At 46.6% G+C, this 25,764-nt stretch overlaps 2 protein-coding genes across 17 annotated transcripts in view; one reads left to right on the forward strand and one right to left on the reverse strand.

Moving 5' to 3' along the window:
• Positions 1 to 15,743, forward strand: part of CRB2 (crumbs cell polarity complex component 2) — a 61,735-nt gene extending 45,992 nt beyond the window's left edge. For 11 of the 13 annotated variants that reach the window (XM_030507226.1, XM_030507227.1, XM_030507221.1 and 8 more), the window contains 7 exons: positions 5,218 to 6,165; positions 7,025 to 7,581; positions 8,446 to 8,611; positions 9,448 to 10,315; positions 11,666 to 11,782; positions 12,256 to 12,382; positions 14,330 to 15,611. In XM_030507226.1, the coding sequence (XP_030363086.1) occupies positions 5,218 to 6,165; positions 7,025 to 7,581; positions 8,446 to 8,611; positions 9,448 to 10,315; positions 11,666 to 11,782; positions 12,256 to 12,382; positions 14,330 to 14,557 (3,011 nt within the window). In that variant the 3' untranslated portion in view covers positions 14,558 to 15,611. Of the gene's footprint in view, positions 1 to 5,217; positions 6,166 to 7,024; positions 7,582 to 8,445; positions 8,612 to 9,447; positions 10,316 to 11,665; positions 11,783 to 12,255; positions 12,383 to 14,329 lie in introns of all 13 variants that reach the window. The other 2 variants (XM_030507219.1, XM_030507220.1) reach the window with 2 other exon arrangements.
• Positions 15,744 to 17,193: 1,450 nt separating this feature from the next.
• DENND1A (DENN domain containing 1A) overlaps positions 17,194 to 25,764 on the reverse strand; it is a 196,999-nt gene continuing 188,428 nt past the window's right edge. For all 4 annotated transcript variants that reach the window (XM_030507235.1, XM_030507233.1, XM_030507234.1 and 1 more), the window contains 2 exons: positions 23,506 to 23,761; positions 17,194 to 22,470 (listed from right to left, as the gene is read on the reverse strand). In XM_030507235.1, the coding sequence (XP_030363095.1) occupies positions 21,163 to 22,470; positions 23,506 to 23,761 (1,564 nt within the window). In that variant the 3' untranslated portion in view covers positions 17,194 to 21,162. The remainder of the gene's footprint in view (positions 22,471 to 23,505; positions 23,762 to 25,764) is intronic.

Raw genomic sequence — 25,764 nt, forward strand, 5'->3', positions numbered from 1 at the left:
ATGCAGTGTGTTGGCTTAGCTTATAAAAAGAAAAATCCATATTTGGGCTTTGTTTCTGGAATTTGGTGGATTCACCTGGGAGATGGTGAGGGCAAGAGATTGTCTCTTGACATTTTAGTGTTGGAGCTAATGCTGTGGATAGTGCTGGGTATTACTGCAACACACTGAGTGAGAATGCCCTGTGAGTACCACATTCTTCATGTCAGCACTGACAGGGGCCAGCTGGGGAGGTTTAGAGCCGGGCTGGATTAGATCTCGCTGCAGAGCAGGGCTCTTCTATATTGGCTGGTTCCATCTCCAATCCCTTTTTGTCTGACTGGCATCAGGGAGCGCTTACACACATTCTGCCGTTTCAGTCCGGCCTTTTTGTCATTCCTCCTCCCCCTTTCACCCCCTTTTTTTTTCTCCCTTAACTGTCACAAATGTCCACAAGGAGTCGGCCATGAAATCTGTGCTGATTAGCGTGATCCTGAAGGGAATTTTTCTGCTAGCAGGTAATGAGATCTATAGAGTAATTGCAATGTGTCCTGAATGTTTGCGTGCCTGCCCGGGGCAGGGAGCTGGTTGTGCGATTAGTGGTAGCTGGAAGCATGAGAAGGAACAGGAATTGACTAGAAAAGAATGTTTTTTATTTTGAAGAGACCTAAAGTTTTGTTTTGGAAACTTTAGGGGAAGGAATTTCCTTGTTGCCGCAAGATGAAAGCGGAGCTGTCAGCATGCTCTGTGGGCATCCTTGCTGCAGTCCTGCCCTGCTCGGTGCAGTGATCCAACCCGGGGTGTTCCAAGGCGTGGGTCCTTGGTTTTGGCCTCAGAGTGCTGTGTAAACACACAGGTGTCTCCTGGTAGTCCTGTGAAACGCTGGGTTTGCTTTTTAGAGACATTTCTGCAATTTCCCTTTTTTCTTTCATGATGTAAAACTCCTTTCTTGAGAAGCAGTTTTTGTTTTAACTCCGAGGACAACCCCTTTGGTGGCCTGTGCACTTCTTCATCTCCTCCCCCACCGTCCCCTTTAGTGGTGCGCGGTGGGGGAGAGGTCAGAGCAGCGTGTTGCCATGGCAGTAATTGTGCAAATATAATTGTGTCGGGTCCGTTTGCAGCTAATTCTCTTTCTTCCCCCTCTCTCCCTCCCCGCCTTTTTTCTTTTGATAATAATAATACAAACCCTAATTAGGATGCACCAGGGAAAGGTTGCTAGGAATTCTGCTGTTTTACGGGAGAGGGCAAGCCGGTGCTGGCCGGGAAGCCCTCCTGAACTCCCATGTTTCAAGATTGGGCCCATGAATAGACCTCGTCCTTAAAGGGGTTTTTTTTTTTGTATATGACAGCTAAATTAGAAGATTTCTGTATGCTTATTCTTTGAACTTATTATGTATCTGTTTGAAGTATGTGATTTATACACTGTATACAATGAGTCCTTATTAATAGCAGTCAGTAAATCATCACCTTCATTCAGGGAATGGTGATCTCTATGGATTTTAGTAACACTTGATTTATGAAACAAGACTATTCTCACCACATGGGCAACACTTCAGAATCTAGTGACTAGATTTGTATTTGAAACTACTGCAAGCTCTAAAAGCTCAGTAACTACTGAGTGTGTGTTTCTGCACCAGCCCCTGTGAGTTGTTACCTTGGGACTGTTAGCTTAAACACTGCTAAATTAACTGGAATGTTTGAAAATACTTGTCTCCAGATAGCAGCCTTTTAAATAACACTTGTCTGATTTTCAGATAACGAGTTCCACTGGCTTGTGTATGTGTCTTTAACTAGATAAGAAACTCATTAAGTATTTTGAAGTCTCCTAATGATGTGATGAATCAGGTTGGCAACAATGCTCTTCCTACTGATGGTTCAAATAATAGTAAACATTTGAGCTAAGAAATTTAAAGGCAACAGAGAAGAACAGGTTAAGAGTAACTTGGTTTTGTGAAGTGGAGTTGTCCCCACCCTCTTATTCTTTTCAATAGACCTGAAAAGGGTTGCCTCAGCTTCTCTTAAGAAGAACACATTAGTTTTGAACTTCTTGATATCCACTTTCCAGTGGGTTTGCAAAGACACAACTGTCAATGTCTTGGAGAAGATTGGAATAATGGATATTCAGGAAATGCTCTGTACTTCTGGATACTGTAATGGCCCATGGCAAAAATCTTATTCTTCTGAAGCAGGGAAAAGTTTCTTTATTTTGCTGTTATCCTTTTCTTCATTTACACTCTGTCATCTGCAGCCCAAACCTAAAATTACAGACTAATCAGTGGCACTGAAATGAGCACCCAGGAAGCAACATGCAACAGAAATCTCCTTTTGCTTTGTTTTGGTGTAACTGAAGAATTTGACAAACTGGAGATTTTCAAACCCAGTTGACAAGAATCACTGGAGATACTGGAGGAGGAGAGAGGGTGAGACAGCTGGGTGGTGAAGGGTAATGTCACCAAGAGGCATATAAGGAGTTAGTGATGTAGCACAGGTAACTTCAGTAAGGGGTAACTTTGGCTTCCAGGAAAAAATTGTTGTTAGGCAGATTCCCAGAGCTCTTGCAGTTTCCTCTGTTGTCAGTTTGTTTTAAAAACTGCTCCCAATTCAAATCTGGCTCTGCGCTGGTTTCTAGGAGGGCAGGAATACCTTAGGGGTCATTTTAGAGGTGTTTTCCTCCTCCTGCTTTAGTCCTGTGAGGGCTGGCTGTTTGCAGAATGACAGTGACAAAGATTATGCTTGTGGTTTTGGTTCCTCTAGGAAGAGCTGCCCTCCTCTCTTCCTGCTGCTCTGCCCTCCTTTCCTGCTGCTGAATGCTTCTTCCCTTTGCCTGTTTGTAAGCTGTGAGGTTAGACAGCAGTGTGTAAAGACGTGAAGTGTCAGCTTATTCTTTTCACCCATTTCAAACCACTAATCTAAGAAAATCAAACCAGCTGCATCCCATGGGAAAGCTTGCTGTTTAATTAGCCACCAGCCTGGGGTTGTGCACTCACCATAGGGACTAATTTGCCACCTGGTGTGAAGCGCTCAGCCCACAGGTATCAGCTGGGAAGCTGCCTAGGCCAGATTCCTGCTGCTGCACAATGGGCAGAGCACACTGGCCGGAGGAAAGGGAGATGTGGTCAGGCCAGGAATGTGATGTGGAAAATGGGGCTCCCCACCCTGCCTCCCAGCCTTCTCAGAAATGCACAGATTGAAAGCATCCCTCCTTTTGTTATCCAAACTGATGCTATCTTATCCTCCTCATTGCCCTGTAAATATCAACGGCTCTGAGCTGAAATGAGCAGCATCTCAGGGATTTGGGACTGTACCAGACCTGTCTTTCTGACACCATTCAACAGCTGCCTCCCTTAAATCCGACTGCAAATTTGCTTCTTACACTTTTGAGAGCCCACTGATAACTCAGAAAATGCCACATAGTTCTACTGCTTTACTGATTTTTCTTAATTCCAATTGAAGTCTTCCCATCTTCTCCCAGAGTGGGATTCTCCAAGCTGAGAGATGTCCATTTATTCCAATTAATTTCCTTCAAGTCTGCGCATAGCTTTGTGCTGAAATCTGAATTCTATCCTTGCTGCTTCCTTTACAAGTAAGATCACACCCCAGATTCTGTGTGCTGAGCAAGCCCAGCATTGAAAGCTGGAGAAAAGAGCCTGTGCCGAGGTAGTATTAGCAACTGTGAATCTGTCCATCAGTTGAGCTCTTCTTCAAGGCAGACGTTGTTGGCCAAATTCAGTGCTTTTCCATAGGCACTATGCAGCAGTTTTCTAAAGCAGCTTAGGTCAGTCAGTAGAGGAATTCTTAGAGGAATCTGAGGTAATGTTGCCTACAGAACAGTTCTGGCATAGCTGGAAAGAGCAGAATTACCAGAGCCTTCTGTTTCTCTTTCAGTGCTTTTCAGAGCTCCATACGTGTTCCGTCTCTACGCTGACACAAACCAACATTTTGGAGCTGGAAGCTTCACCAGTGTGCAGAGACAGCACTGGTAACAGCACTAAACACTGGGGCTGGAAGGAGTAAAGCAGCTTGGTTAGAGAGCAGGGTTCTAGAGGCTTGTGCAAGACTGTGGGGCATTGCTGGAGCATGAGGGGGACAAACTATCAAGATTCCAGAAGCCTGTCTCTTTGCTAAGTTCCCTTTTTTATCACACATCAAGTCCAGCTCCAGTGCTCCTAATGCCCCATCTCCCCTCATCTCTTCCCCTCAGGCAACTCTCTAATCTCTTTGACAAGCACATTCTGTCTAGTGGCTTTTCTTTCCAAATGTCTTTTGTGTTTTGATTCCCCTCCTTTGTGTGCGAATTCCTTCTTTTTCTTTCCGCTGTCCTCATTGTGCTCGCTGGCTGGATTCGAGCGGGTAATGCTATTAGATTGGGATAATCTATGCTTGGTTTATCTGTGTGACTGTCTCAGAAGATTAGTGAAAACCAGTGTTATGGGCTAGATAAAGTGAACTGGTTCAGAAGGGCTCTTCTGTCAGTCTGGAGATGCTCAGGAAAATGACAGCAGAATTTCATTAGCCAGATTTGAGTGTAATGTCTTGTAATTTGCTTGAGCCCTGTTGGGATACATGTGCCTCCAGGAGACGGATGGACTGCAGTGCAGTACTTCTTACCCAGTTCACTTCTGGACAGAACTGAAATCAGCTTAGTGCAAGTATGGCAAAATGCCTGTGGAGCATGTTTTGTTTATTTGGTAGTGAATCGAGTTTTGTGAGTGTTTTACAACTCAGGATCATCTCGGAATTTGAATTTTCTTAACTGAGGCTTTCCAATAACTTCCCATTTTAATGCTGTCTGCAACAGCAGTGCCTGGAGCATGCTCTGGTCACATCTATAGACTTAATTTGAGTTTCAGCGTAGCAAATCTATTATGGAAGAAGCATTAAATCCTTCTCTGTGCTGTTATATTTCTTTAATGTCCTCTGCATGTTGATTACCTGTGGTGTTAGAGATTGTCTGGGAGAGGACAGTCTCTTGGTTGATGGGAGCTGACTGGCTGAAGCTCTCTAAATAGCCCCTTCTTTGCAGCATCTGGAGGACAGCACAGAAGTATGGGGTTATTTTGCTCTCAGGTCAGTGTTAGGCCACTCTGTAGTGAGCTTGGGGCTTTTTCCTGAGAGCTCTTGGTTTCTGGTGGTTTCCTGAAGAGAATGGCTTGGAGAGCAGTCTGTGCCTGCCAGGCTTGGTCTGGGAAAGGGAGTCACAATCCCCTGCAGTGAGATCCCATTTCTAAATCTCTTTCGCAGGTGTGGAATGTGCTGTTAACATCAATGAGTGTGAGGAGGGTCCCTGCAAGAATGGAGCTGTCTGTGAGGATGGCATTGCTGACTATACCTGCCACTGTGCCCCTAGCCAGGATGGCATTGTATGGGGAGGGAAGAACTGCTCTGTCAAGCTCACTGGGTGCCAGACGCACGACTGCCAAAATGAGGCCTTGTGCATCCCAACCTACCAAGCTGAGAGTCACGGCCACCTGTGCCAGTGCCAGCCTGGTTTCTATGATGCCACATGCTCAACACCAACAACGTTTTCCTTTGCTTCCAGAGGGTATCTCCTCATTGAGCTGCCCGTGAACAATCAGAGCAGGAGGGACGTAGCAGGAGATCAGCTTGCCAGCGTGTCCCTCCGGTTCCGAACCACCTTGCCCAGCGCTATCCTTTTTTACCGAGGCCATGAAGCTGAATACTTGTTCCTGGAGCTCTATGATGGCATTCTGCATGCAGGACTGAAGAAGGAGGATGTTGGGTACCTGCTGCTCCTGGAGGGTCTGAGAGTTGATGATGGCCAGTGGCATAAAGTTGAAGTTGCTCTGCACAGCACGATGGAGCTAAAGCTCTGGCATGACTCTTGTGATGCAGGTATCTGCCTGAAGAGCTCTCCTGTCCCACAGGGCACTGCTTTGATCCCGCATACCTTCCCGAACATGTATGTTGGAGGTGCTGAGGATCCAATGGCCAACAACACACACAGCCAGCAAGGCTTTGTTGGCTGCATGGAAGACTTGCAGGTAGACACTGAGGCTGTGCTCCCAGCGGATCTGCCTGCGGGTGGGTCCTCCCCAGTGAAGTGGGGCTGTGACCGGACCGAGTGGTGCCTCTCCCAGCCCTGCTTCCACGGAGGCCTCTGTGTGGATCTTTGGTCAGCCTTCAGGTGTGACTGTTCCAGGCCTTACGGAGGCCCAGCTTGCTCATATGGTAAGTGCCACGTGATTTACATCTGCCAGCTCCTCTGTCACCCATGCTTTAAAGATACTAGATAAGCATTAAAGATACCAGATAAGCAGTGATGCTAGCTCTGGAAGCAGTATTTTCTACTTGACTAGTGAGAAAACTAAAGCAAACCCTCTGTGAATAAAATTCTCATTGATCCCTTTCCTGTCACTTGCTCCTGCAGGAATGATTGTCAGTTTTGTGGTGCAGGTGTTATTCCTTGTTGAGCCAGAGGCTCTGACTTTATCTTTGTATCAGACCTATGTGAATGCAGGAGGGTTGGGAAGTTCATTTACTGTGAAAAGTTGATCTTGAGCTTCTGAGTCGAGGATGAAGAGGAATGTATTGCTTTATAGATAAAACACAGTGTTAAAGGAAGCTCTTTGACAGTTTTGAGTTAAAATCGCATCTATTTGCATTTTTCTTTTGTTCCTGCAAGGCTTATAGTAATAGTGTTCCAGTTTTTTGTTTCACCCCTGAGCCCAAAGCATGGTGAGGACAAGGTGGTTCTGCTGTTACCAAATTTACAAATTTTAAAAGCAACTTTGTAGGTTAAAAGTCCTTGAGTCAATTCGCTACATGGCAAGGGCTCTGCTAGACTTGTATTTCCCTCTGTGACTTGGGTGCTTGAATTCATGCCTTCCAGAGAAAGCAAAGGACACATTCACCTACTTTTTAATTTCACAGACCTGTGTGGGGAGACAGCACAATTACCCTGATCCATGTTGAAAATGCTCGGGAGGAAAATCTTACCCCATTCACACGGAGCTGCTGCTTAGAATATCCCTGTGCCAGCTGCATTCCCCTTGTCACTGAGCTGCTGTGTGTTTCTTTTCTCTTCCAGAGCGCCCAGCAGCAACATTTGGCCTAGAGAATTCCACCAGCTTTGCCTCTTTCACCCTCTCTGACAACCTTGGTGCAAACTTCAACATCTCCTTTTTCATTCGGACTCGGAAACCTAATGGTTTGCTATTGCAGATCAGCAACGAAACTGCCCCCTGCCTCACCATGTACTTGAGGAATGGCAGGCTGCAGGTACAGATGTTGTCTGCAGATACTGTGACATTGCCAGAAAATCTGGTTGATGGGAGAAGACATTTGGTAGCTCTGTCTTTCCAAGGAGGAATTGTTGGTGCTCACCAGTCGGACACTTATGTGGAGTTGGGACAGCTCGTAGCAAGACCACTTCTAGCTGGTTATGGAGTGTATATAGGTGGGCATCCTAACCCAGACAATGCAGATGTGTGGGGAGGTTATTTTAAAGGCTGTTTGCAAGACCTCCAGCTGAACAGCCACCAAATACAGCTTCTTCAAGTTGAGAACTACAGTCTGCCACAGGAACTCAATAGGACTCAAAGTGGTAATCTGGTGAATGGTTGCATCTCTGATAACACCTGCAAGGTATGATGTCTCTCATGGCTCTACATGTGTGCAGTTGTTTATTATAGTTCTGTGATTAGAGAAAAGTTTGTTGCTGATACCAGGAAAATGTGGGGGGTTTTTTTAAGTATTGAAGGACACATAGTCCCATATGCTCCTTTGTCACTCAATAACCTACATACAATTTTACCACCAAGTTTTCTCTAGCTCCCCTGTAGTTTTTGTAGTTTGTAGAACTTGGGCAGTCCCACTCTTGTGGGGCCTATCTCCATTTTGCTGAGCCTGCACGCTTGTTCCAGTCTCCAGCCTCTCACCAGTAACCTTTCCAGCTCCTCCCTTCCTCCTGTTTCAATTGCACAACAACCTCTTTCCCCTAGGAATTTGCTGCTTCAGCAAGGATGGTTCAAGGAACTGTCTCCATAGTGCTCTTAGATGAGCAGCTGCCTCTCCTTCATACTACACACGAAGGTGGGGTGGCCATACTCCCTAATTTTGCCCTTGTTGCTCATGGTGCTATAACATATTGTCATGCCTTTGGTATTAGGCGTGTCGTCCTAGTAACAGAGCTTTCCAGGAGCATTGCAGCTTGTTTGTTCTGTTTCTCACCTTTGCTTTAGTGCTTTGATCTTTTCCAGATTGATGGAACTCTGCCTGGGGGAGTGTCTGATCATCACCAGCACACACAGGGAGAGGAAGGGTCTCAGGAATTTCTTGTGGAGAGACCCTTGTGCTTTCTTCACTGCTGTTTGAGTCACTATTTTAATTATCCTTCTTTCTTCAGGCTCTGCTCGTACTAATATTTGCTGTCACATTTCCTTCTACCAGATTCTCTTAGATCTAAAGAGGAATTACCCTGCCTCTAAATTCCACTATTTTGTTTTTCAGTCTGAACCATGTCAGAATGGGGGCACATGCACTGTCACTTGGAATGACTTCCATTGCAGCTGCCCAGCAAATTTCACTGGGAAATTTTGTGAAGAAAGAGTCTGGTGTGAAAGTGACCCATGTCCTGAAGCTACCACCTGTATAGATGTTCCAGCAGGATATGTGTGTGAGTACTGTTCTGCTGATCTGATGGTAAAACCCCAGTGTTCACTGTCTATAATTGGCGTTCCTAGTTTGTACTGTTGAAATAACTACAAACCCATGCCACAAAAAGGGAATGGAGTGATGCCCAGGTACATGCTCTTGCAGGCAGCATGCACTTTATGGATTTACCAGCAGGTTGTGATAGAGCAAAGATGGTTCTCAAAGGTGTTTTCTTCTGTTACTTTGACTTGATCAGGGGGGAACATATCCACTTTTGCGGAATGATTGCCTACCTTATTATCATTGCAGTGCAAGGACCATCCTGCTCTCTGTAAGGTTCAGCCATTTCTAGAATCTCGGGTTATTTCACCACATAGGACCAGTTCAGTGCTGCAAATGTGTCTCAGTTCTCTCCTAAGACAGAACCGTAGAGAATAAGCAGACTAATTGGCTAATGATGCCCTGACGTGGAGGGAGGGATGTCTAGTGGCTAGGAAGTGCCCTGGAACTTGGGTGTTGGAGTGTTCCCACCTCTGCCATCCCGCCTCAGCAGCATTGGATGTGTCACTTTCCTGACTTATGTTGCAGGGTTTTTAGCAGTAAAAGGGGAATAGTATTTCTGTGCAGACTGCTGAGTAAAAATTGCTACACAAGAGCTGGGTATTATTATTAGAGGTGCAGTTGTAAACAGGAAGGGCTTTAAGGATGCCAGCAGCTAGGGCTGTAATCCTACTCACACTAAGCTTGCATGGTTCTTAAGGAGAGAAGGTGCCAGGAGTTTGCCATCGGTCTGCCTCAAACATGACTCCAACTGTCTTTCAAATCCCTTATGCTCTACCCCACCCCTTTTATTTCTAGGTCTGTCTAATGCAACATTTGATAGTTATGCTGCCATTGAGTTTACCACCAATGCATCAGTGACTAGAACTCTGAGCAGCCTCCACGTGGACTTCAGAACCAGGGATGAAGATGCTGTTTTGCTTCGGGCTGTGGAAGAAGTGGATTCCCTCCAGATAGCCATTAAGAACTCCTCCCTGCTTGTTGACATCAGGAGTGGGAATAGCATCGAAAGTGTCAGCTTCCTGAGTCAGAAGCCCGTCACGGACGGTGCCTGGCACACCATCTCTGTGTCCATGGAGGAGCCATCTGCCCTTTCTTCCAGATGGCTCATTCATTTGGATGACTCCGTTAATATGACTCTGCAGGGAACTGCTGGGAACTTGGACTTCCTGAAGAACAACGCGCTCGTTGTTGTAGCTGAAAACTTCACTGGCTGCCTCGGACAAGTGAGGATCGGGGGGATCTACCTGCCATTCACTGCCCATCTCTCGTACCCCCAGGCAGAGCAGTTCCAGCAGTCCAGCAGAAGGACCATCCAGCTGGGCTGTGCTGGGGCTGATGTTTGTGCTTCCAGCCCTTGCCTCAATGCTGGTACCTGCGAGGACTTGTTCAATGCCTTCAGCTGCGCCTGCAGCGCTGGCTGGGGGGGGCTGCTCTGTGAGGCTAACATTGATGACTGCCAGTCCAGCCCGTGTGTGCACGGGGACTGTGTCGATGCAGTAGCAGATTTCCAGTGTCAATGCTTCCGGGGGTTCATTGGGAAGAGGTGTGACATCAACGTGGATGACTGTGTGCGGCACCAGTGCCTGAATGGGGCTACCTGCATCGATGGCGTTTATGGCTACTCCTGCAAGTGCCCTCCTCACTATTCGGGACCTCGCTGCGAGTAAGTGCCTTTGTTGGTTTGATGCAGCACATAAATTGGACTTTTATTTTGGGACACTTTGGGAAAGCTTTTCATTGCAAGTATCTCATAGGTGAAGCACCTGAATTCTGCTGTGAATTGGAAGGTGCTGTCCAGGTCCAAATCATCCGTGACGGGTGTTCAGTCTCATACAGGATAAGGATCCTTCCTTTTCCTGTGAGTTAGCCCCTGCTACATTTCAGAGCTGTTTAAAGTGCAAGTCCTGGATTCTAAATTCCAGGTGCACTGCATGTCCTGGAGTGACAGGAATGGTGCCAGTGGGATGGGTTCCTGGGCAGAGGGCAGTAGGGGACAGTCTAACCTCTGCTGAGAATGCTGGTTTTGATAAACCTTTGATGCTGGGTTTCTGGAGATGACCTGTAGGAGGAATCCCTAACTGGTTATTTATGGAAATGCCCATTGCTGCTCCCTCTGTGAAAACAAGCCTGACCCTGGCAAATATTTTCCTATAATACTAGATAAAAATACATCTGCACTCCTACACTGACTAACAGCATTCCTTCAGTGAAGGGCTTGGTTGTATTTTGTGGCATTTGACCTAAGACTAGGGGCACTGTCTCTGTGTACTGGCTAAAAACGATGTGTATTTGAGTGTCCTTCACCTTATCAAATGTGCACTGGGAGAAAAAAAGTTATTTACCCATCACCTACTGCCTGTAGTGCTTAGCAGTGCACATTTCCTGATCCCTTCGTGGAGCTCATATAAAATCTGATAGGAAATTGGTATGGAGTCAGGAGGAGGGCTGGTTTTTTTGACAAAGTCTATTTATAGCATTTGTATTAGTATGGCAAAAATCCAGCGTCTTTCAGTCACCAAGGTATGCCTCATATTGGTAAAGGAGGTAGGAATCAACATGTTACTTAGACTTCCATCCCCTTGTGCCTGTTGAAATTGAACATTAAGATAAATAGATGGCTGGTATCTGATGTACCCAGTTCCACTTCCCTGTTGTTCTTACTCCATTCTGGTGCAGACATTTACCTGGTACCTGGGTTATTCTCAGTGGCCTTGCTATGCTGCAGGTTGGTATTCCAGCAGTACCCTGCTTCTGTTTATATTTTCATCAGCAAGAAAAGGCAACTGTGTGAGGAAAGTCCTAGTATTGGCACAGCTCCTGCGTGTTCTCAGGGTGCGCTCAGAGTAATACTCTGATATTACGGATGATTTCTGAGACTGTTCCCTTCTCCATTTGTGTCAAATTCCTTCCTTAGAAACACCAGTGACTGTTCTATGGCCCTCACCAGCCCAAATACACTTTTACCTTCTCCAAAACCTGGTTGCTTTAAGGGTTGTCTCTTGTTTTTTCCCAGATGGCCGTTCCCACCTGAGCAATGTGGGAAGAACTTCACCTGCCTGAATGGTGGCAAGTGCATCAGTGAGAGCTGGGGAGCCAACTGCAGCTGCAAGCCAGGCTTCGCTGGAAGGAAGTAAGTGCTGGTTCTCTGATGCCTGCAAAGGGGCTGGTGCTCCAGTTGTTACATCAGGGGGATGCCTGAGCAGGTTCAGTGCTTCCTTCTCTGATACATCCTTTTGCTATTCAAACAACTGCTCCAAAACCGTAGGAGCTGTTATTTTTCCAAGAGGCAGCTTGATATGATCCTGCTGACAATACCAGTTTTTGCAGTGTGAACTGCTTCCAAGTAGTTCTGAGCCTCATGAGAATTCATTAACTGTGCTACAGACCCGAACTGGCTTCAGTCATACAGACATGACAAAAAGAGGATTGGGATGAAGGAGGAGAAATGCAGTGTTGTTGGACCCTGGAGAAAGCACCTGAAAAAAATGCAACAGGAACTTTTCAAATGAATGAGGCTATTTTAGACTGTATGATTTTGTGTTCTATGGCACAAATACACATGTGACAAATCTCATGTAATTCCAATATGTTTTTCCTTTCCAGTTGTCAAATTAACGTAAACAAGTGTGATCCAAACCCTTGCCAGAACGGGGGCACGTGTCACGACTCTGAGAACAAATACGAGTGTCTGTGCAGCGCCAGCTACACCGGGGAGCGCTGCGACATCAACGTAAGTACTTCTCTTTGCTTGTGCTCCTGTCCTCCCAAACCAGGTTATGAGGTGCGGCAGCAGTAGGCTTAGAATCATACAACCATAGAATGGTTTGGGTTGGAAAGGACCTTAAAGCTCATCCAGTTTCAACCCCCTGCCACTAGACCAGGTTGCTTAGAGAGCAGAGTCCTGGGGGCTGGGGTGCTACTGGGGCTGCCTGCGTGCCACAGCCCCCCTGCCCGTGTCCTGGTAAGCACCACTGGGAAATGGGCTGGTACCAAGGAAACCCAAAGTGGGAAATGACTTTTCTTTTGCAGTGCTGTTGCATGTTAGTCTCCAGCATATAAGACTTGCTTTTTCTCTGTGAAGCTGTTGCATGGAGTGGTAGCTTGTTTGGTAACCTGGGAATGTACTAACCCAAACTGCATGGGCAAGGCTGCGTGCCACGGTGGGGTTTGCTGCTGTTGCTGTTACTGAGGGTTTTGTAATGCATGTGCCACGGGGTCACTCTGACATTTCCAGTTTGCATGCATAGGCTCCTTCAGGCATCTCTGTCTCCTGTCCCAGGACACTTCTTGTAGGTTCCTTGTTTCCATTTTCATCCTCCCCAGTACTTTTTGCAGAACTGTCTTGTCTTTTCCCTCTTTAAAGGCCAGGGCCTGGGGGTGCAGGGAGAGGACAGGGCCTGGCTGCTGGCTTGGACTGCTGTGAACATAGCTGTGGAAGCAGAGGGGTGTTAGCTGCGCTCTTGCTCTTTCTCCCTCCCACCAACAGGCAGCAGGGTGGGCTGCTGGAAACACCTCTAGTGTTGGTACTTGTGACTAACCTGCATGCTCTGCAAAGCTAGAACTAACCCCGAGCACATCCTTGAGTTTTGGCAGGCTCAGAGCATCCTCCTGAGCTTCAGTCATTTGAAATGGCAGGAGGGCTTCCAGGTACTCAGGGATTATTCCTTCTGTGCTGCATTGCTTTGTGACATTAGCATAGGCTGTAAGGCATCCAAATGCTGGAAATAATCTAGCTGGAATTCTTCTGGTTTTATCTGTAAGGTGGCAGATACTATTGTTGCCATAAGAACTATTTTAAAGCTTTTTTAATGACAAAAATGCCACAATTTTATTTCATTCTTTGTTGTTGTGTTCCACACATCCTTAATTCCACCAGAACCTAAAACATAAGCGTTCAGGTAGGTTTCTCTCCTCAGTACTTGGGCCTTTTATCATCTCCATCTCCCATCCATGTACTGCCCTTTTTAACATCCTCCCCTTCCTGCTGCAAGTTGTCTTCAAGCATTTTTATCTAGTGGGGCTATTAAATATGTGCCTTTGTAATTGAGAGGCTTTGAGCTATGAATTCAATGGATCTTGTACTCACCAGTCACTGTTCCCATTATTTAAAATCTTTTGCCCCAGGATTTCATGAAGTTCCTACAAGGTAGGTCAGCTCCAGGGTTTATATCCTAATTTTCCCTTTGGCTTTGGGACTTGTTAACTGTTAAGCCTGAAACTCACTACAGCTCCTGTCCCAAGATCTGTGAGGAAGTGCACAATCACAACTCTACAATCGTGTTGCACTGGGTAGTTTTAACAGCTAAATACGTTCTCTACCTTCCATCAGAGGCACCACTGAACGTTGTTTTAGAGTGTCATTGATGTGTCACTGGTTTTGAACTGGAAAGAAAAATTCCAATGTGTTGCTGTCTGCTCTTGGTTTTTAAAATGGACTATTTTTAATGCCAAGTTTGAACATGTTTTGCTGAGAGATTAAAGAAGGGACAGGAGCATTCTCTGTGCAGGTGCCCTCAAGCCCTGTTCTTGTTCCTTCCTTGTCCATTCCCATTCAGGTACAGGGTACCCTTGCTGTTCTGAAAACTTTTTGCCCCTAATTCTGACCATTTTGGGTTCTTCGACTGCAGTTACTGTAACCACGGGAGTTTCATTGTTTCTTCATTAATTTCTCTTACAGAAAGGGACTCCAGGTGCTCTCTTCCCCTCCCCACTAATTGAAGTAGCTGTCCCTGTAGCCTGTGGCTCTTTACTGCTACTCAGTATTGGTCTCATATTCATGATTTTCACTGCAAGGAAGAGGCGCCAATCAGAGGGAACCTACAGCCCGAGTCAGCAAGAAGTGGCAGGAGCGCGGTTGGAGATGGACAGTGTCCTAAAGGTGCCACCTGAAGAGCGGTTAATATAGGCCCTGCCATGACAAGGAGATGCACCTGCGAGGTCTGCTTTGACCCTGACCTTTTTCCAGCACTTGCAGCAGCAGAACCACCCCATCCCAGTTTTCTTAAGGCGTATGTGGTGATGAAGATGTGAACTTAGAAGGACCAGGCAGTCTGCAGGCAGCGGCTGCTCCAGTGAGCAAGTCAGTGCAGAGCACTGGCTCTGTGAGCTGCTCTGCTCCTGCCCTCCCTGCCCCATGGACTGCCCCAGCCATTCAGGGGCTGGTGAGGAGCTCTGGCTCCATTTCCCCTTTCAGGCAGTAATGGCACAATTACATCTGCTTTAAATGGCAGGGTTAAATTAGGCGCTAATTTACAGATTAAGATCTGTATATCCCTTTAAGGAGCGTTGTATGGAGGGTGTTTAAGGTTGGTTTGTATATACTGTTCTGTTTCTGTCAACTGAAAAACACTCGACGCTTTTCCAGCTCAGGAAAGCCAGCAGCCTTCAACAGCAACAGCAGCTGTGACCTCCTGCCCCGTCACAGCCACCCTGCTACAGGGAACTGCCAGGAATGACTGAAATCATTGTGCAGATCAATGTTTTATGAAGTGATGGCTGTTTGTTAGACATTCCCATGGGTACCGCGGTCAGAACTGTGCGGGTTTGGGGCCATGGGCTGAACTTGGGGCTCATGAGGGCCACAGGGAAGCAGGGAAAGGCTGCTCTGCAGGCCCTGGACTCTTGGGTGACAGGGAGGGCACAGTGAAGGGGGGGAGCTCCTGTCTGGCACTGCTGGCAGCACAGTGCGGCTCAGAGGGAGGCATTGGGGAATGCGGATGAGGGATGTGAAATGCAGCGCTGGCCGTGTGGAAGCTCTAACACCCTGTTCTACCACAGCAGCCGGTGTGGGCCCATCTTAGCAACTCCTCCCTGGTGGGAGCAGTTGGGGTTGCGGGCGCTGCCCTGCTCCTGGTAGTGGTTGCAGCCGCAGCGATTGTCATGAAGAGGAGGAGAGCAACTCAGGGAACGTACAGCCCGAGCCGTCAAGAAAAAGATGGGGCTCGAGTGGAAATGTGGAATGTCATCAAGATGCCCCCAACCGAGCGGCTGATATGAGAACTGGGGTCACACAACAAGGGGCCCTGTTGTCCTCTAACAAGCAGCGTCTGTGTCTTAGGTCATGGGATGTGTTTTTGTAGGCCAGGTCTGTATTGTTTTAAGCTACTTCATAGGCTACGGGCAACTACCTGCTGTTACTTGCAGGAAGATTCAGCTGCTTGAATGAGCTTGGTTATTGCAGCTCATCCCATAAATAACTGTGTAAAATTGATTCGCCAGTAAAGTTTGGGAGGGGAATAAAATGTCGAGGGGGCGGGGAAAGAGTGGCAGTGGTGGGACATGGAATCACTATCATGCTGCATGTCACCAGAGAGGGCCAGCAGCAACCGCCTCTGCCACGCTGTCACCGTGAAAGGCACCTGTAAGTACGTGAGGTAGGTCAAATTAATGGGAATTAAACAGAGTGTTAATAAAGAATGTGAATAATGGGGTTGTTTCAAACCTGTGTGCCTGTGGCTCCTCTGCAGAGCTACAGGAGGTGACTGGCTGGTGGGAGGCATTTCCTAGAGCTGCTGCTGTCCTTCCATCACTATAGAGTGTGCATTGTGACATGAGAACTTGAGTACCACTGTGTGACGTTGAGGAGTACTTCTGCTAAAACTTTTCCTAGGCCTAGACTAAACCATAGGGGTATTTTAAGTAAGTGCCTTTCTGAGCATTAATTGCCAGTTATGGTATTAACCTTCTTTGGAAGGAGAATGTTTGTATGTTGGTAAACAGATCGCTTCCTTTGTCAGCTGGGTGACGGTACCAGGCTGGTCACAGCCCTCTGCAGAGAGCAGCCAGCTTGGGCAGGAGCAGGCACTGCGCAGCACAACTGCAGAATGGACCTTCCTAAGGGACTGAAGGTTTGAACATCATGTGGTGTTTGCTCATGTGAGGAGCAGGGAAGGAGCCAATTCAAGACCTGTTCCTCTCGGACAGGCAGGATTGGGCTTGTCAGTACAGGAGAATGGGATTTAGTTCACTAATATAGCATCCTTTAACACAAAACCTGTGTTTGTGTGGTAGTGAGGCACAGTGTCCTAAAAAGAGTGTTTCTTTTGTGGTGTCACTTCTCCTTTGTGTCTGTTGTAGCTGTGGAAAGAAATGCTGCAGAGGAGGCCAGATAAGGTCTAGAATCATTGGTGTGTCAGGATAATTACTACAAGTATCAGTGACAAGTATTTTAGCAAACTGTCTGCTTTTTAATCCCTGAAATACCATTAAGCAGCAGGGTGTGAATCTGCCCCCGTAGCTACTCGCCACCAAGGGGAGGAAAACACTGTTCTGGTTTGCTTTTGGTTTGTTTTTATTTCTGCTGTAGCTGTGACTTTTCCTGTAATTCTAAGTAAAGGGAGGAGTAAACCCAACTGCTCAGGTCTGTGCTCAGGACCAGCTCTGCAGCACACACGCAGCTGCTGATAGGTGAGGAGATGGAACATTTTGGAATATAGAAAAAGACTCTATTTTTCCTCTACTACAGAAGGAAAGTTGTAAGAGCAGGTGGTGACCTCACAGTGCTGAGGGGCTGGAGAGGATAAAGAAATGCCCTAACTTCAGTTCGTTTTTATTAATTTATTAGTAATAACACTGCTGTTACTTTTCTTAGGAATTCATTGCTGTGTGTAGTTTACAGATGCTCTTTAGGAAGGTCTCTCACAGCTGGGGAGTAGAGGCAGTGCCCTGTCACTCACACGCTGCCTGGAACCAGTTCGGCTGCAGCCTTAGGAAAAAGGTGATGCTCCTTTGCTCAGCAGCATCTGTGCAACCAGAGGATGAACAAGTTGAAGGAGGCATCACTTTTCCAGGGGAGCAGGCCCTGTACTGGCTCTGGAGGTACAAAAATCCACCCTGACCCAAACCTGTCCCTATGGAAGGGTGGCATTGTCCCTGGAGTGCCGGGACTGAGCCCAGCTGGGCAGCCCTTGCTGCACTGCAATGGTAGGTGAGGTTTTCTTCATCCGATCCCAATTTGTAATCAACCACAGAAGCTTCACCTCAGCTCTGGGTTCTGCAGCCTCCAACCTGATTCACCTTCCAGCTCCACTCCAGTTTTTCCATTTAAATTGTGGAAAAACAAAGGCAGCAACGGGATCTAAATAAACAGGTATTACTCCAGCCGGTATCACTTTGGGAAGAAAACCAGATTTGTGTTATTAAGAACTGTAAGTAAGCTACTGAAATAGCCTGAAAGGCAACAAGCAGCTACAAACCCCACCGCAGTAAAGAGCTAAACCCAGGTAATGGCAGGCAGGGAGCTGTCTGCGGCTCCAGGCCGGCAGCAGGAAGGGTTCATCCTGCTCCGGCGCTTCCCAGGATTACAGAGCAGCCGTGTCCACGTTGAGCACCCAAAGCCAGTACTAGAAAAGTTAAAATACTTTGTCAGTGTCTTGAGCATTTCTGCAAAATAATCTATGAAAGTTTGGTTTTTTTCAGTAATGAACTTAACTTCCTTTTGATATTTAATTTTGGAATATATTTTTTCACAGAACTGCATTTGCTGTAGTTCCAGCTCCTGATTTCTTTTGTAATTGTAAATTTTATAATTTGTAAAAAAATTAGAATGTCCTTCAAAGAAATTTACAATAAAATTTGGTTAAAAATAGACCCAGTTCCCCCGACTGTGAGTGGTTGCTTCTTTTAAGAGTAATTCGATGGCTGATTCTGACCTGTGCGGGGGAACGCAGCCATTCCCAAAGGACAGGAGGCGACTGCAGCAGCTCCTGTCTGCACTGCTTCCCCTTTTAAATCCATCCAGCTGTTAACCTCCAACAATTAGAAATAAAGTGGAAAAAACCCCAATTTCCAAACCTGGATGTTAGATTCTAACTGCAGGTTATTAAAAAATAGCCCCTAGTACGTGCAGGGGAATCACAAACCTCTTGTAACATACACATAAGGTAATGAGGGGTCTTCAGCAACAACGTTCCCATGTCTCCACAGCTTCCAATGCCTGTGTCTAAAATGTTTCTAACCTTGTGAGTGAACAGGATATAAAACTGGTTGTACCTTCAGTACAGCAGCAGCTGTGTCAGAACGCTAAGGGTTTGCTGTAACCAAGCAAAGCTTTACCACCCAGGTGTGGTGAATACAGGAGAAATGTACAAAACTGATATAAAGTCACTGATGAATAATATCAGGAACACTTATCTTGATGGGTAAAACCACCAAAAATACTTCTACATCAGAAAAAGCAAAGTTTTCCATCCCCAGACAAGCACATTTGGGTTCCAGCCGGAATGAATCATGTTTGGAATTCCTGAGTTTTAATAAAACACTAAATTCTGCCTGAGGGACATTTGGTTCCTTTATTACCAAAAACACAGAAACCAGCCCCCTGCAAAATCTGTTCCCAAGGGAGGGAGGTCACGAGCTCTAGGAGCTGCCTTGTCCTCCTGATCTCGAGGGGTGTCCAACCTTCCCCTGCCCCTCAAGACTAAGTGAAGGGTGATTAATGCATTTATTGAAGTGTTAATGCTTTTCGGTGCCTCAAACTGACTCAAAAGCTAAACCCAAATGTGCTTGTTCGTCTAAAAACCCACTGCATAAAATATTCTATAATATGGGCAGAGTAAAATGACCAGAGATGGGCAATGATATGCAGTGATACAGAATTACCTGAGCATGTGTGAGGCCTCCTCAGTTTATCATCTCTGTGTGACATTACAAATATTAATTAAAACCAATGTGAAATTCCAGTGGCACATCCTGTGCAGAACCTCCCGGTGCCTGCACATACACACCACAATCAAGACAGTTTTATCATCTGGTTCATAGCAAAGGAGATCTGAAATTCCAGCCTGAATTTACAGATAACATTCATAGTCTGAACTGTATAAAATAAAGTGGAACTATTAGCTGAGACTTTTAATATTTTACTATGCAATACTAAAACCGTCTTCCAACACAAAAGGAAAATACAAACCCAACCGAGTGGCTCGTCAGAGGAACAGTACTGTACAGAAATGTAGTATTAATGTAAGACTACAGTCTCCCCCACACTATTGGCATGTCAGACTCGACCGCAGAGACAGCCACCTTCATACACTGAGTAAGAAAACTTCCAAGATTATGTGACTAAAATAGATACATTGGAAATCAGATAAAGCTTTACAAGAATTTCCCCGTGTGTCCAAAATGGTTTCCTTTACCAAAGGCTTATGGTGATGTGATTACCTCTTCTAGAGTAACATGGTTTACAGCAGATTGTGCCCAAATACAAAACAAAATGAAGCAGCACCACGGAAGTAACCCAGAAATGATCACTGCAGAGACAGCAGGTTTGAGAAGGGATGCCAAGATGAAGGTGATTATTTCTTGAGAATAGTATTGCCACAGGGAAGCGTCTCAGAAATCCCGATGAACGTACCCGTTAACCTTCCCAGGGCTCGGCTGGCCTTCATGGCCTCACAGTCCATTTCCTCATCCAGTCACTGTCTCCTTGTACCCGCAAACGGGTCTCAGCACTGCAGGACAGGCCGATGGAGCCGGGCGCAGGCCCGGTCCAACCCCTGCTTCCAAGGCAGGCGCCGGTATTCCTGTACCTCGCTCCCAGCATGTCCACACACTGGCCTCTAACATGAGCTGGGAACTTTCATACCCCAAGTTTTTTCTCTTTTTTGTTTGTAATAACCAAGTAAGATATTGATACATTCCATTCATATACTGCCATTTATAGTATTTATATATAATATTAACATACACAGATATAAGAACTAGGATACTCTTTATGGTCTCTATTTTCTGATGGATTTAACAAAAACAAACAAAACCCTAAAAATGAAAACAATTGCTGGTGTTTCCAGTTTCCCAACAGAGATGCAGGACCAAACCCTGAGCAACTGCTCTGTGCCATGGTTTTGTTGCAACAAGGACTTACAACACCTCTGCACCAGAGAAGTCCCTGTTACCTCTCAGTATAGCAGGGAGGAAATCAAAAGTCTGCAATAAAAGCTCATCCAATAATGTAACCTAAATGAACAGCTGCATTTCGAGACAGGGCAAACTCAGAGCCTAACAAACAGATGCACCCCGTGCAGCCCACAGGGCTGGGTTGCTTTGCTGCTCTTTACACATGAAAGCAAAAGATTCTAGTTATTGTGTAACAAACACAAGAAAAACTCACCACCATTCCCCCTGCGGGAAGAACACACCAGTCCATGTGCCACGTCATGCTCCTGCCTACATTAAGGACTGCAAATAAAAGGGAAGGAGCAACTTCTGCCTCAGCGGTGTTGTCTAAAAAGCTCTGTGTGGAAAACCAAACCCAATCCCGCTACCTTCATGCTTTGGTCAGTGCACGTCCCAGGGGTTTCCAGTGGTGGAGAGTGAGGAAGCAGTTGCAGGAAGCAGGACAATGGGGGAACTCTGGGTTAAAAGATTTCATGTGCGAGTTGCAGCATGGTGCTGGTCCTGCAGCTCTCCTGGCTCAGCCTTCCATGAAAGAAATGCTTGGTTTTATGCTGGCTCAAAAAAACCCAAAAAATCCTCTGTCAGTTCCAAAGGGACATCAAAAGGCCATCGGGAGTGTTACTCAAAGGTTTCCCATCGCTTTCTGAGCTGTTCAACCTTACCTGGTGTGGATGACACGTCTTGCTTTGTCTTTTTTAGCAAATCTTCAAATGGATCTTTTGTCTCCTCAGATTTTGAGGACAGTAACACTGACTCTAAGCCCTTAGCTGGCCTGGCAGGGATCAAAGGGGGTTCGTTAGACAGGAGAGAGCGCGCTTGTTTGGGATCTACCTTTGAGCTGGCCTGGCCCACCTGTAACGTTCTGGTTTTAGAAGGACCACTCAAACGTGCTGGCTGCAGAGAGCCTGCAGAAGAAGGGCTCTGCAGCAGTAAGGAGCTCGCCAGTGGCACAGCTGGAGCCTGGCTAAACAAGTTTGGCATGGAGAGTGTTGAAATGTTTGGTTGAGGTCTTTGTGGCGGGTAGAAGCTTGAACTAGGGGTTATGAAGCTAGAGCTATAGGCGTGACCTAAAGAGGGGGTAAAAGAGCCCCTCGGGGGCCTAACTAGAGACACTGAAAGGGCTCCTGGCATTGTTTGTGTGAATGGGTTAGGAGATGGCTGTAAAAAAGGAGGAGGTGCTGGGGAAGGATAACCAAGTGGCTGGACAAATGGTGCAGCTGGAGTTGGCACAAAGTCACTTGCCACCGAGGCAAAGCCAGCTGCAGAAGGTGAAGCAGCTGAGCTCTGCAGGCTGCGGGGACCTTGCTGTGGGCCACTGCTTTGCCAGCTGGCTGTTTTTAATGGATCCAGCAGATTAAGAAGGTAGTCGCTTTCGTTACCTGTGTTTTCTGTCTGCACCTTGACAGGCTGGAGCATCTCAGCGGTGCCAGTAGCACTGGACAAAAGCTGAGATGGACGAGAGGAGTAATTTACCGACTGCTGGATTTCGGGGTCTAAGGACATGCTACCAGCTCCAAAGGGCTCTGGGATAAGATCTGAAACCAAATGGCTACGTCCTGGGGTGAGAATTTCTGCTGGCCCAGCTGGAGTCTGATGCTTGGAAGCCCTGGGTGCTGGTGGTGGTGGCACTATCCCCAGTTCAGGAGTCTTTCTTCCCTGTGGCCTAGGAATGGTAATGTTCCCTTGAATGGCAGCATTTGATTCATCCTTTTCTGCAGGAGCCAGGATGCTGTCTTTGCTCCGGGGTCTCCTTGTGATGGGTGGCATGTTACCAAGCGCAGTCAAGGGCCTTTCCGGTGAGCTTTGGGAATACTTGGTCGGAATAGCCATGTCATCATGACCCATACTCCAGAGCTTGTTGTAAGGGTGAGACAGCTTCATGGGTGGCACAATCCTGTTCCTCTCTGACACACCAAGATCCATTCTCTGGAAGAAGGCATAAAAAATGTTAACTTTCACTGATCTCCTCACAAGAGGGAGCATAAAGCAGCATAAAGCCAGGCTGCTGAGGCACGAGTGGAAGAGGATCTGCCCGCAGGCTGCCAACACTGGAGAGGGAAGGAGCATGCAGTCTAGAAGGACAGGCAGGACATCAGAAGCAGGACTCTGCAGTTTTAAGCCCAGATCTGCCTCTAATGAGTTGCTCAGCTGTGACATAATGTGGCATCTGTTGTTAGCCAAGTAAGGGGCACATACCTATATCTAAGGTACAGGAACTGAAAAGCTTTAACTGCTGTAAGGAAAAAGCTGTCAAATGAAATACCTGGATGTAACACTAAATTAAGTCGTATTATAAGGTGTAAATGCGATTCTTTCCTGTCACATGAAGATCTCAGACTCTGATATAGTCTGGCACTTCTAAGCTGCACATAATCAGTGAAGTTCTTCATGAAGAATCTCTCTTCTACGATCTAGATTGTTCAAATAACACCTTGACCAAAATGGCCAGATTGAAACAAGGTAACTTAAAAAAACATGCAGTTTGGAGGGGACCTGAAAATTCCCAAGTATTCTTTCTCCCTGCCAAGCATCAGCTTCAAAGATCACTGTGTAGCCAGTAGACAAAACACCTTCTGAGAAATAGGGCAAATACTCCCTTTTTGAGAGGTAAAGGCTACGGTTTTACTGGAAAAGTTACTGTATTATAACTGAGTCCCATCCCAGTGATTTCTTAATTCAGAGATGAATTTTGAAACATGAACAAATGCCTGGAAAACGGATGCATCTACCTAATGATACAAAAAGGTTCCTCAGAGAACCGCAGAATGGTTTGGGTTGAAGGGACCTTAAAGCTCATCCAGCTCCAACCTCCTGCCACGGGCACGGACACCTTCCCATAGATCAGGTTGCTCCAAGCTCCGTCCAACCTGGCCTTGAACACTTCCAAGAATGGAATAATGGAAAGACAGACAGCTCTGGCTCTGTGCAACCCCCCCAGCACACACGACACCCCAGCCAAACCTGGTAATCGAATGTGCATCGCTGATCCCCCTCTTCTTTGGGAGTCCGCAGGTCTTCCAGGCTCTTGGCTTGGCTGAGAGGCTGAGGCTGTGTTTCTACTTCTAAGTTTGGGAAGATGTCTTCAAGGAGGTTGATTTCGGTGGCCTTGCTTGAGAGGAGAGGGCTTGGAGGCAGAGGCTCTTTGGACTTTTCTGGGCTGAGCGCCTCTTCCCCATCAGCACTGTCGGATTCTTTCAGGGCCCGATACGGCTGAGGCCTTGGGGAGAAACAAAAATCAGGTTGCCAATGACTTCTAATTATTATTTTTTTAACAAGTATTTCATAAGGAGCTGGATGGCTTCATGAAAAGATTTTGGGTGGAAAAATACAGTTTCCAGTGCCTTGTGAACAACATGAATGTGAGCAGTGACAGAGGGCAGAAGAACACACAGAGATGACTTGGCACTTGAGGGTTTTCAGAAAAGAAAAAGAAGTGGGAAGCACTCAGAGGAAAGCTGTGATCATGCAGTTACAGACAGGCTGAGGGGGGAATCTCACTCTCGGAGCAGGAATAACTGGACACCAGCTCTCCCTTCTGGCACCCCCCACCCCAGCAGACCATTGCTCCCATGCCCTTCCACACAGAGTCGGAGCCAGCGCGCAGCAAAGCCCCTGTGATTTGCAGGCACTGCCATTCTCCTGCTCCAAGCTAACTCAGCACAGAACATAATTCAGTGTTTTCCTGCAATAATTGGGAACACTGTGCAGAGTTCCAATGATTACATTGGTGTCATCTTATCAAGAAACAACACAATCCATTATGGAGACACCTATTTTACATTTACAGCCAAGGCCGCGTTCGCAGGATGCTTTCCTTGCACATACCTCAGCAAAAAATGAACACCAGCAGATTTGCATATTGGTTCTGTGTACAGAGAACAGCAGCATAATGTGCAGCCAATTAATAACTAGAAGTGCCACATGTATCTGTGGTGACTGACATTTGACTGGCAGCCAGTTTTACTGTGGCATTTAAACAAGGTTTCAATTAAAAGAAAATATTTGTGAGACCTGCAAAAACAGACCCTATGGAAGAAGCTTCCTCCTCTTTCCTTATTTCATTATAATACATCTATATCATGCAAATTTATAAACAGCCCATCTTCATTCATCAACACATATCGCAGGATTCAGCTAGCTACACAAGAATGTATAATGCAAGTACAAACAGACAGCTGATGGTACATGTCCTTAGGAAGAGGGTGATCTTGCAAATCTTGGTTGTATCTTTAGTCTCTCCCATAGTATGTGCTCAGCTGCTAAGCACTAGATCATACTGCAAAAACCCTGAGGAATATTCTGCAAATGAACCATTCTAGCAGCCTGGCCTCTGCCACCCCAAAGACGAGAGACTGGGAACACTTTTCCATCCCTTTGCTACTGAATCTGTCTGTCCATCTCCCCTTGGCCAACTGCTGCAGACCCACCACTTCCCTGTCAGTCCTGGACCTGCCTTCTGCATCACACAATAGATTTTAGCAACTGGGGACTGCACTATCCAACCAGCAGCATCCTCCTCCAGCCAGTCTAACACATCTCCACTCAGCTCCAGCTGCTCTGATGTGACTGGGCACAGCCCCATCTCCCGGAACCACCTGGATCTGGCATCACGCAGATCTCTGAATCAGCGGCTCACAGTGCACCAGCACCTATTCCTACAGGTTCTGGTCAAGCCTATAACAGCATTTGTTAAAAGCATGAGTGTAATTCCATGCAATTTATCACCCTTTCCCCCTAGAAATCCTCAAGCAGGTGAGAGTAGGAAAGAACGAACCCTCTGGATGACATTCAGGCCCTAGCTCAAGACTGCCCTCAGGGCTGGTATGTTCAAATACACAGTAAAAGGTATTTACTACAGGTGAGTCCCTGTGCACCTCCAGTGTTACTCAAAGAGATACGCTCGGGCTCCTGGGAGTCTTTTACTGTCCAGGTAGAAGAGTGTTGCCTGTCAGCTTCTGCTCCCCTAACACGGGGACCTGGAGCAGAGCCCTGCAGCCAGCGCTTACATACAGCTCTCACAGGTCGGTGGCTCCAATATTGCCAAGCTGCTCAGCACCATGCACAAAACTAGGCAAGACTAAGTTACAGAGGTTTGGGAATTTGCAAATTAAAAAGTTGGATACAAATAACACACTGAGTAAACCCAACAAAAATGCGTCCTGTTTCATACAATAATTTTAGGTCAGGCTGTACTCAAACCCCCCAGAGGACGTCTGCATG

This window comes from Strigops habroptila, chromosome 15 (assembly GCF_004027225.2).
Source record: "Strigops habroptila isolate Jane chromosome 15, bStrHab1.2.pri, whole genome shotgun sequence".
In the NCBI taxonomy this organism is placed as follows: Eukaryota; Metazoa; Chordata; class Aves; order Psittaciformes; family Psittacidae; genus Strigops; species Strigops habroptila.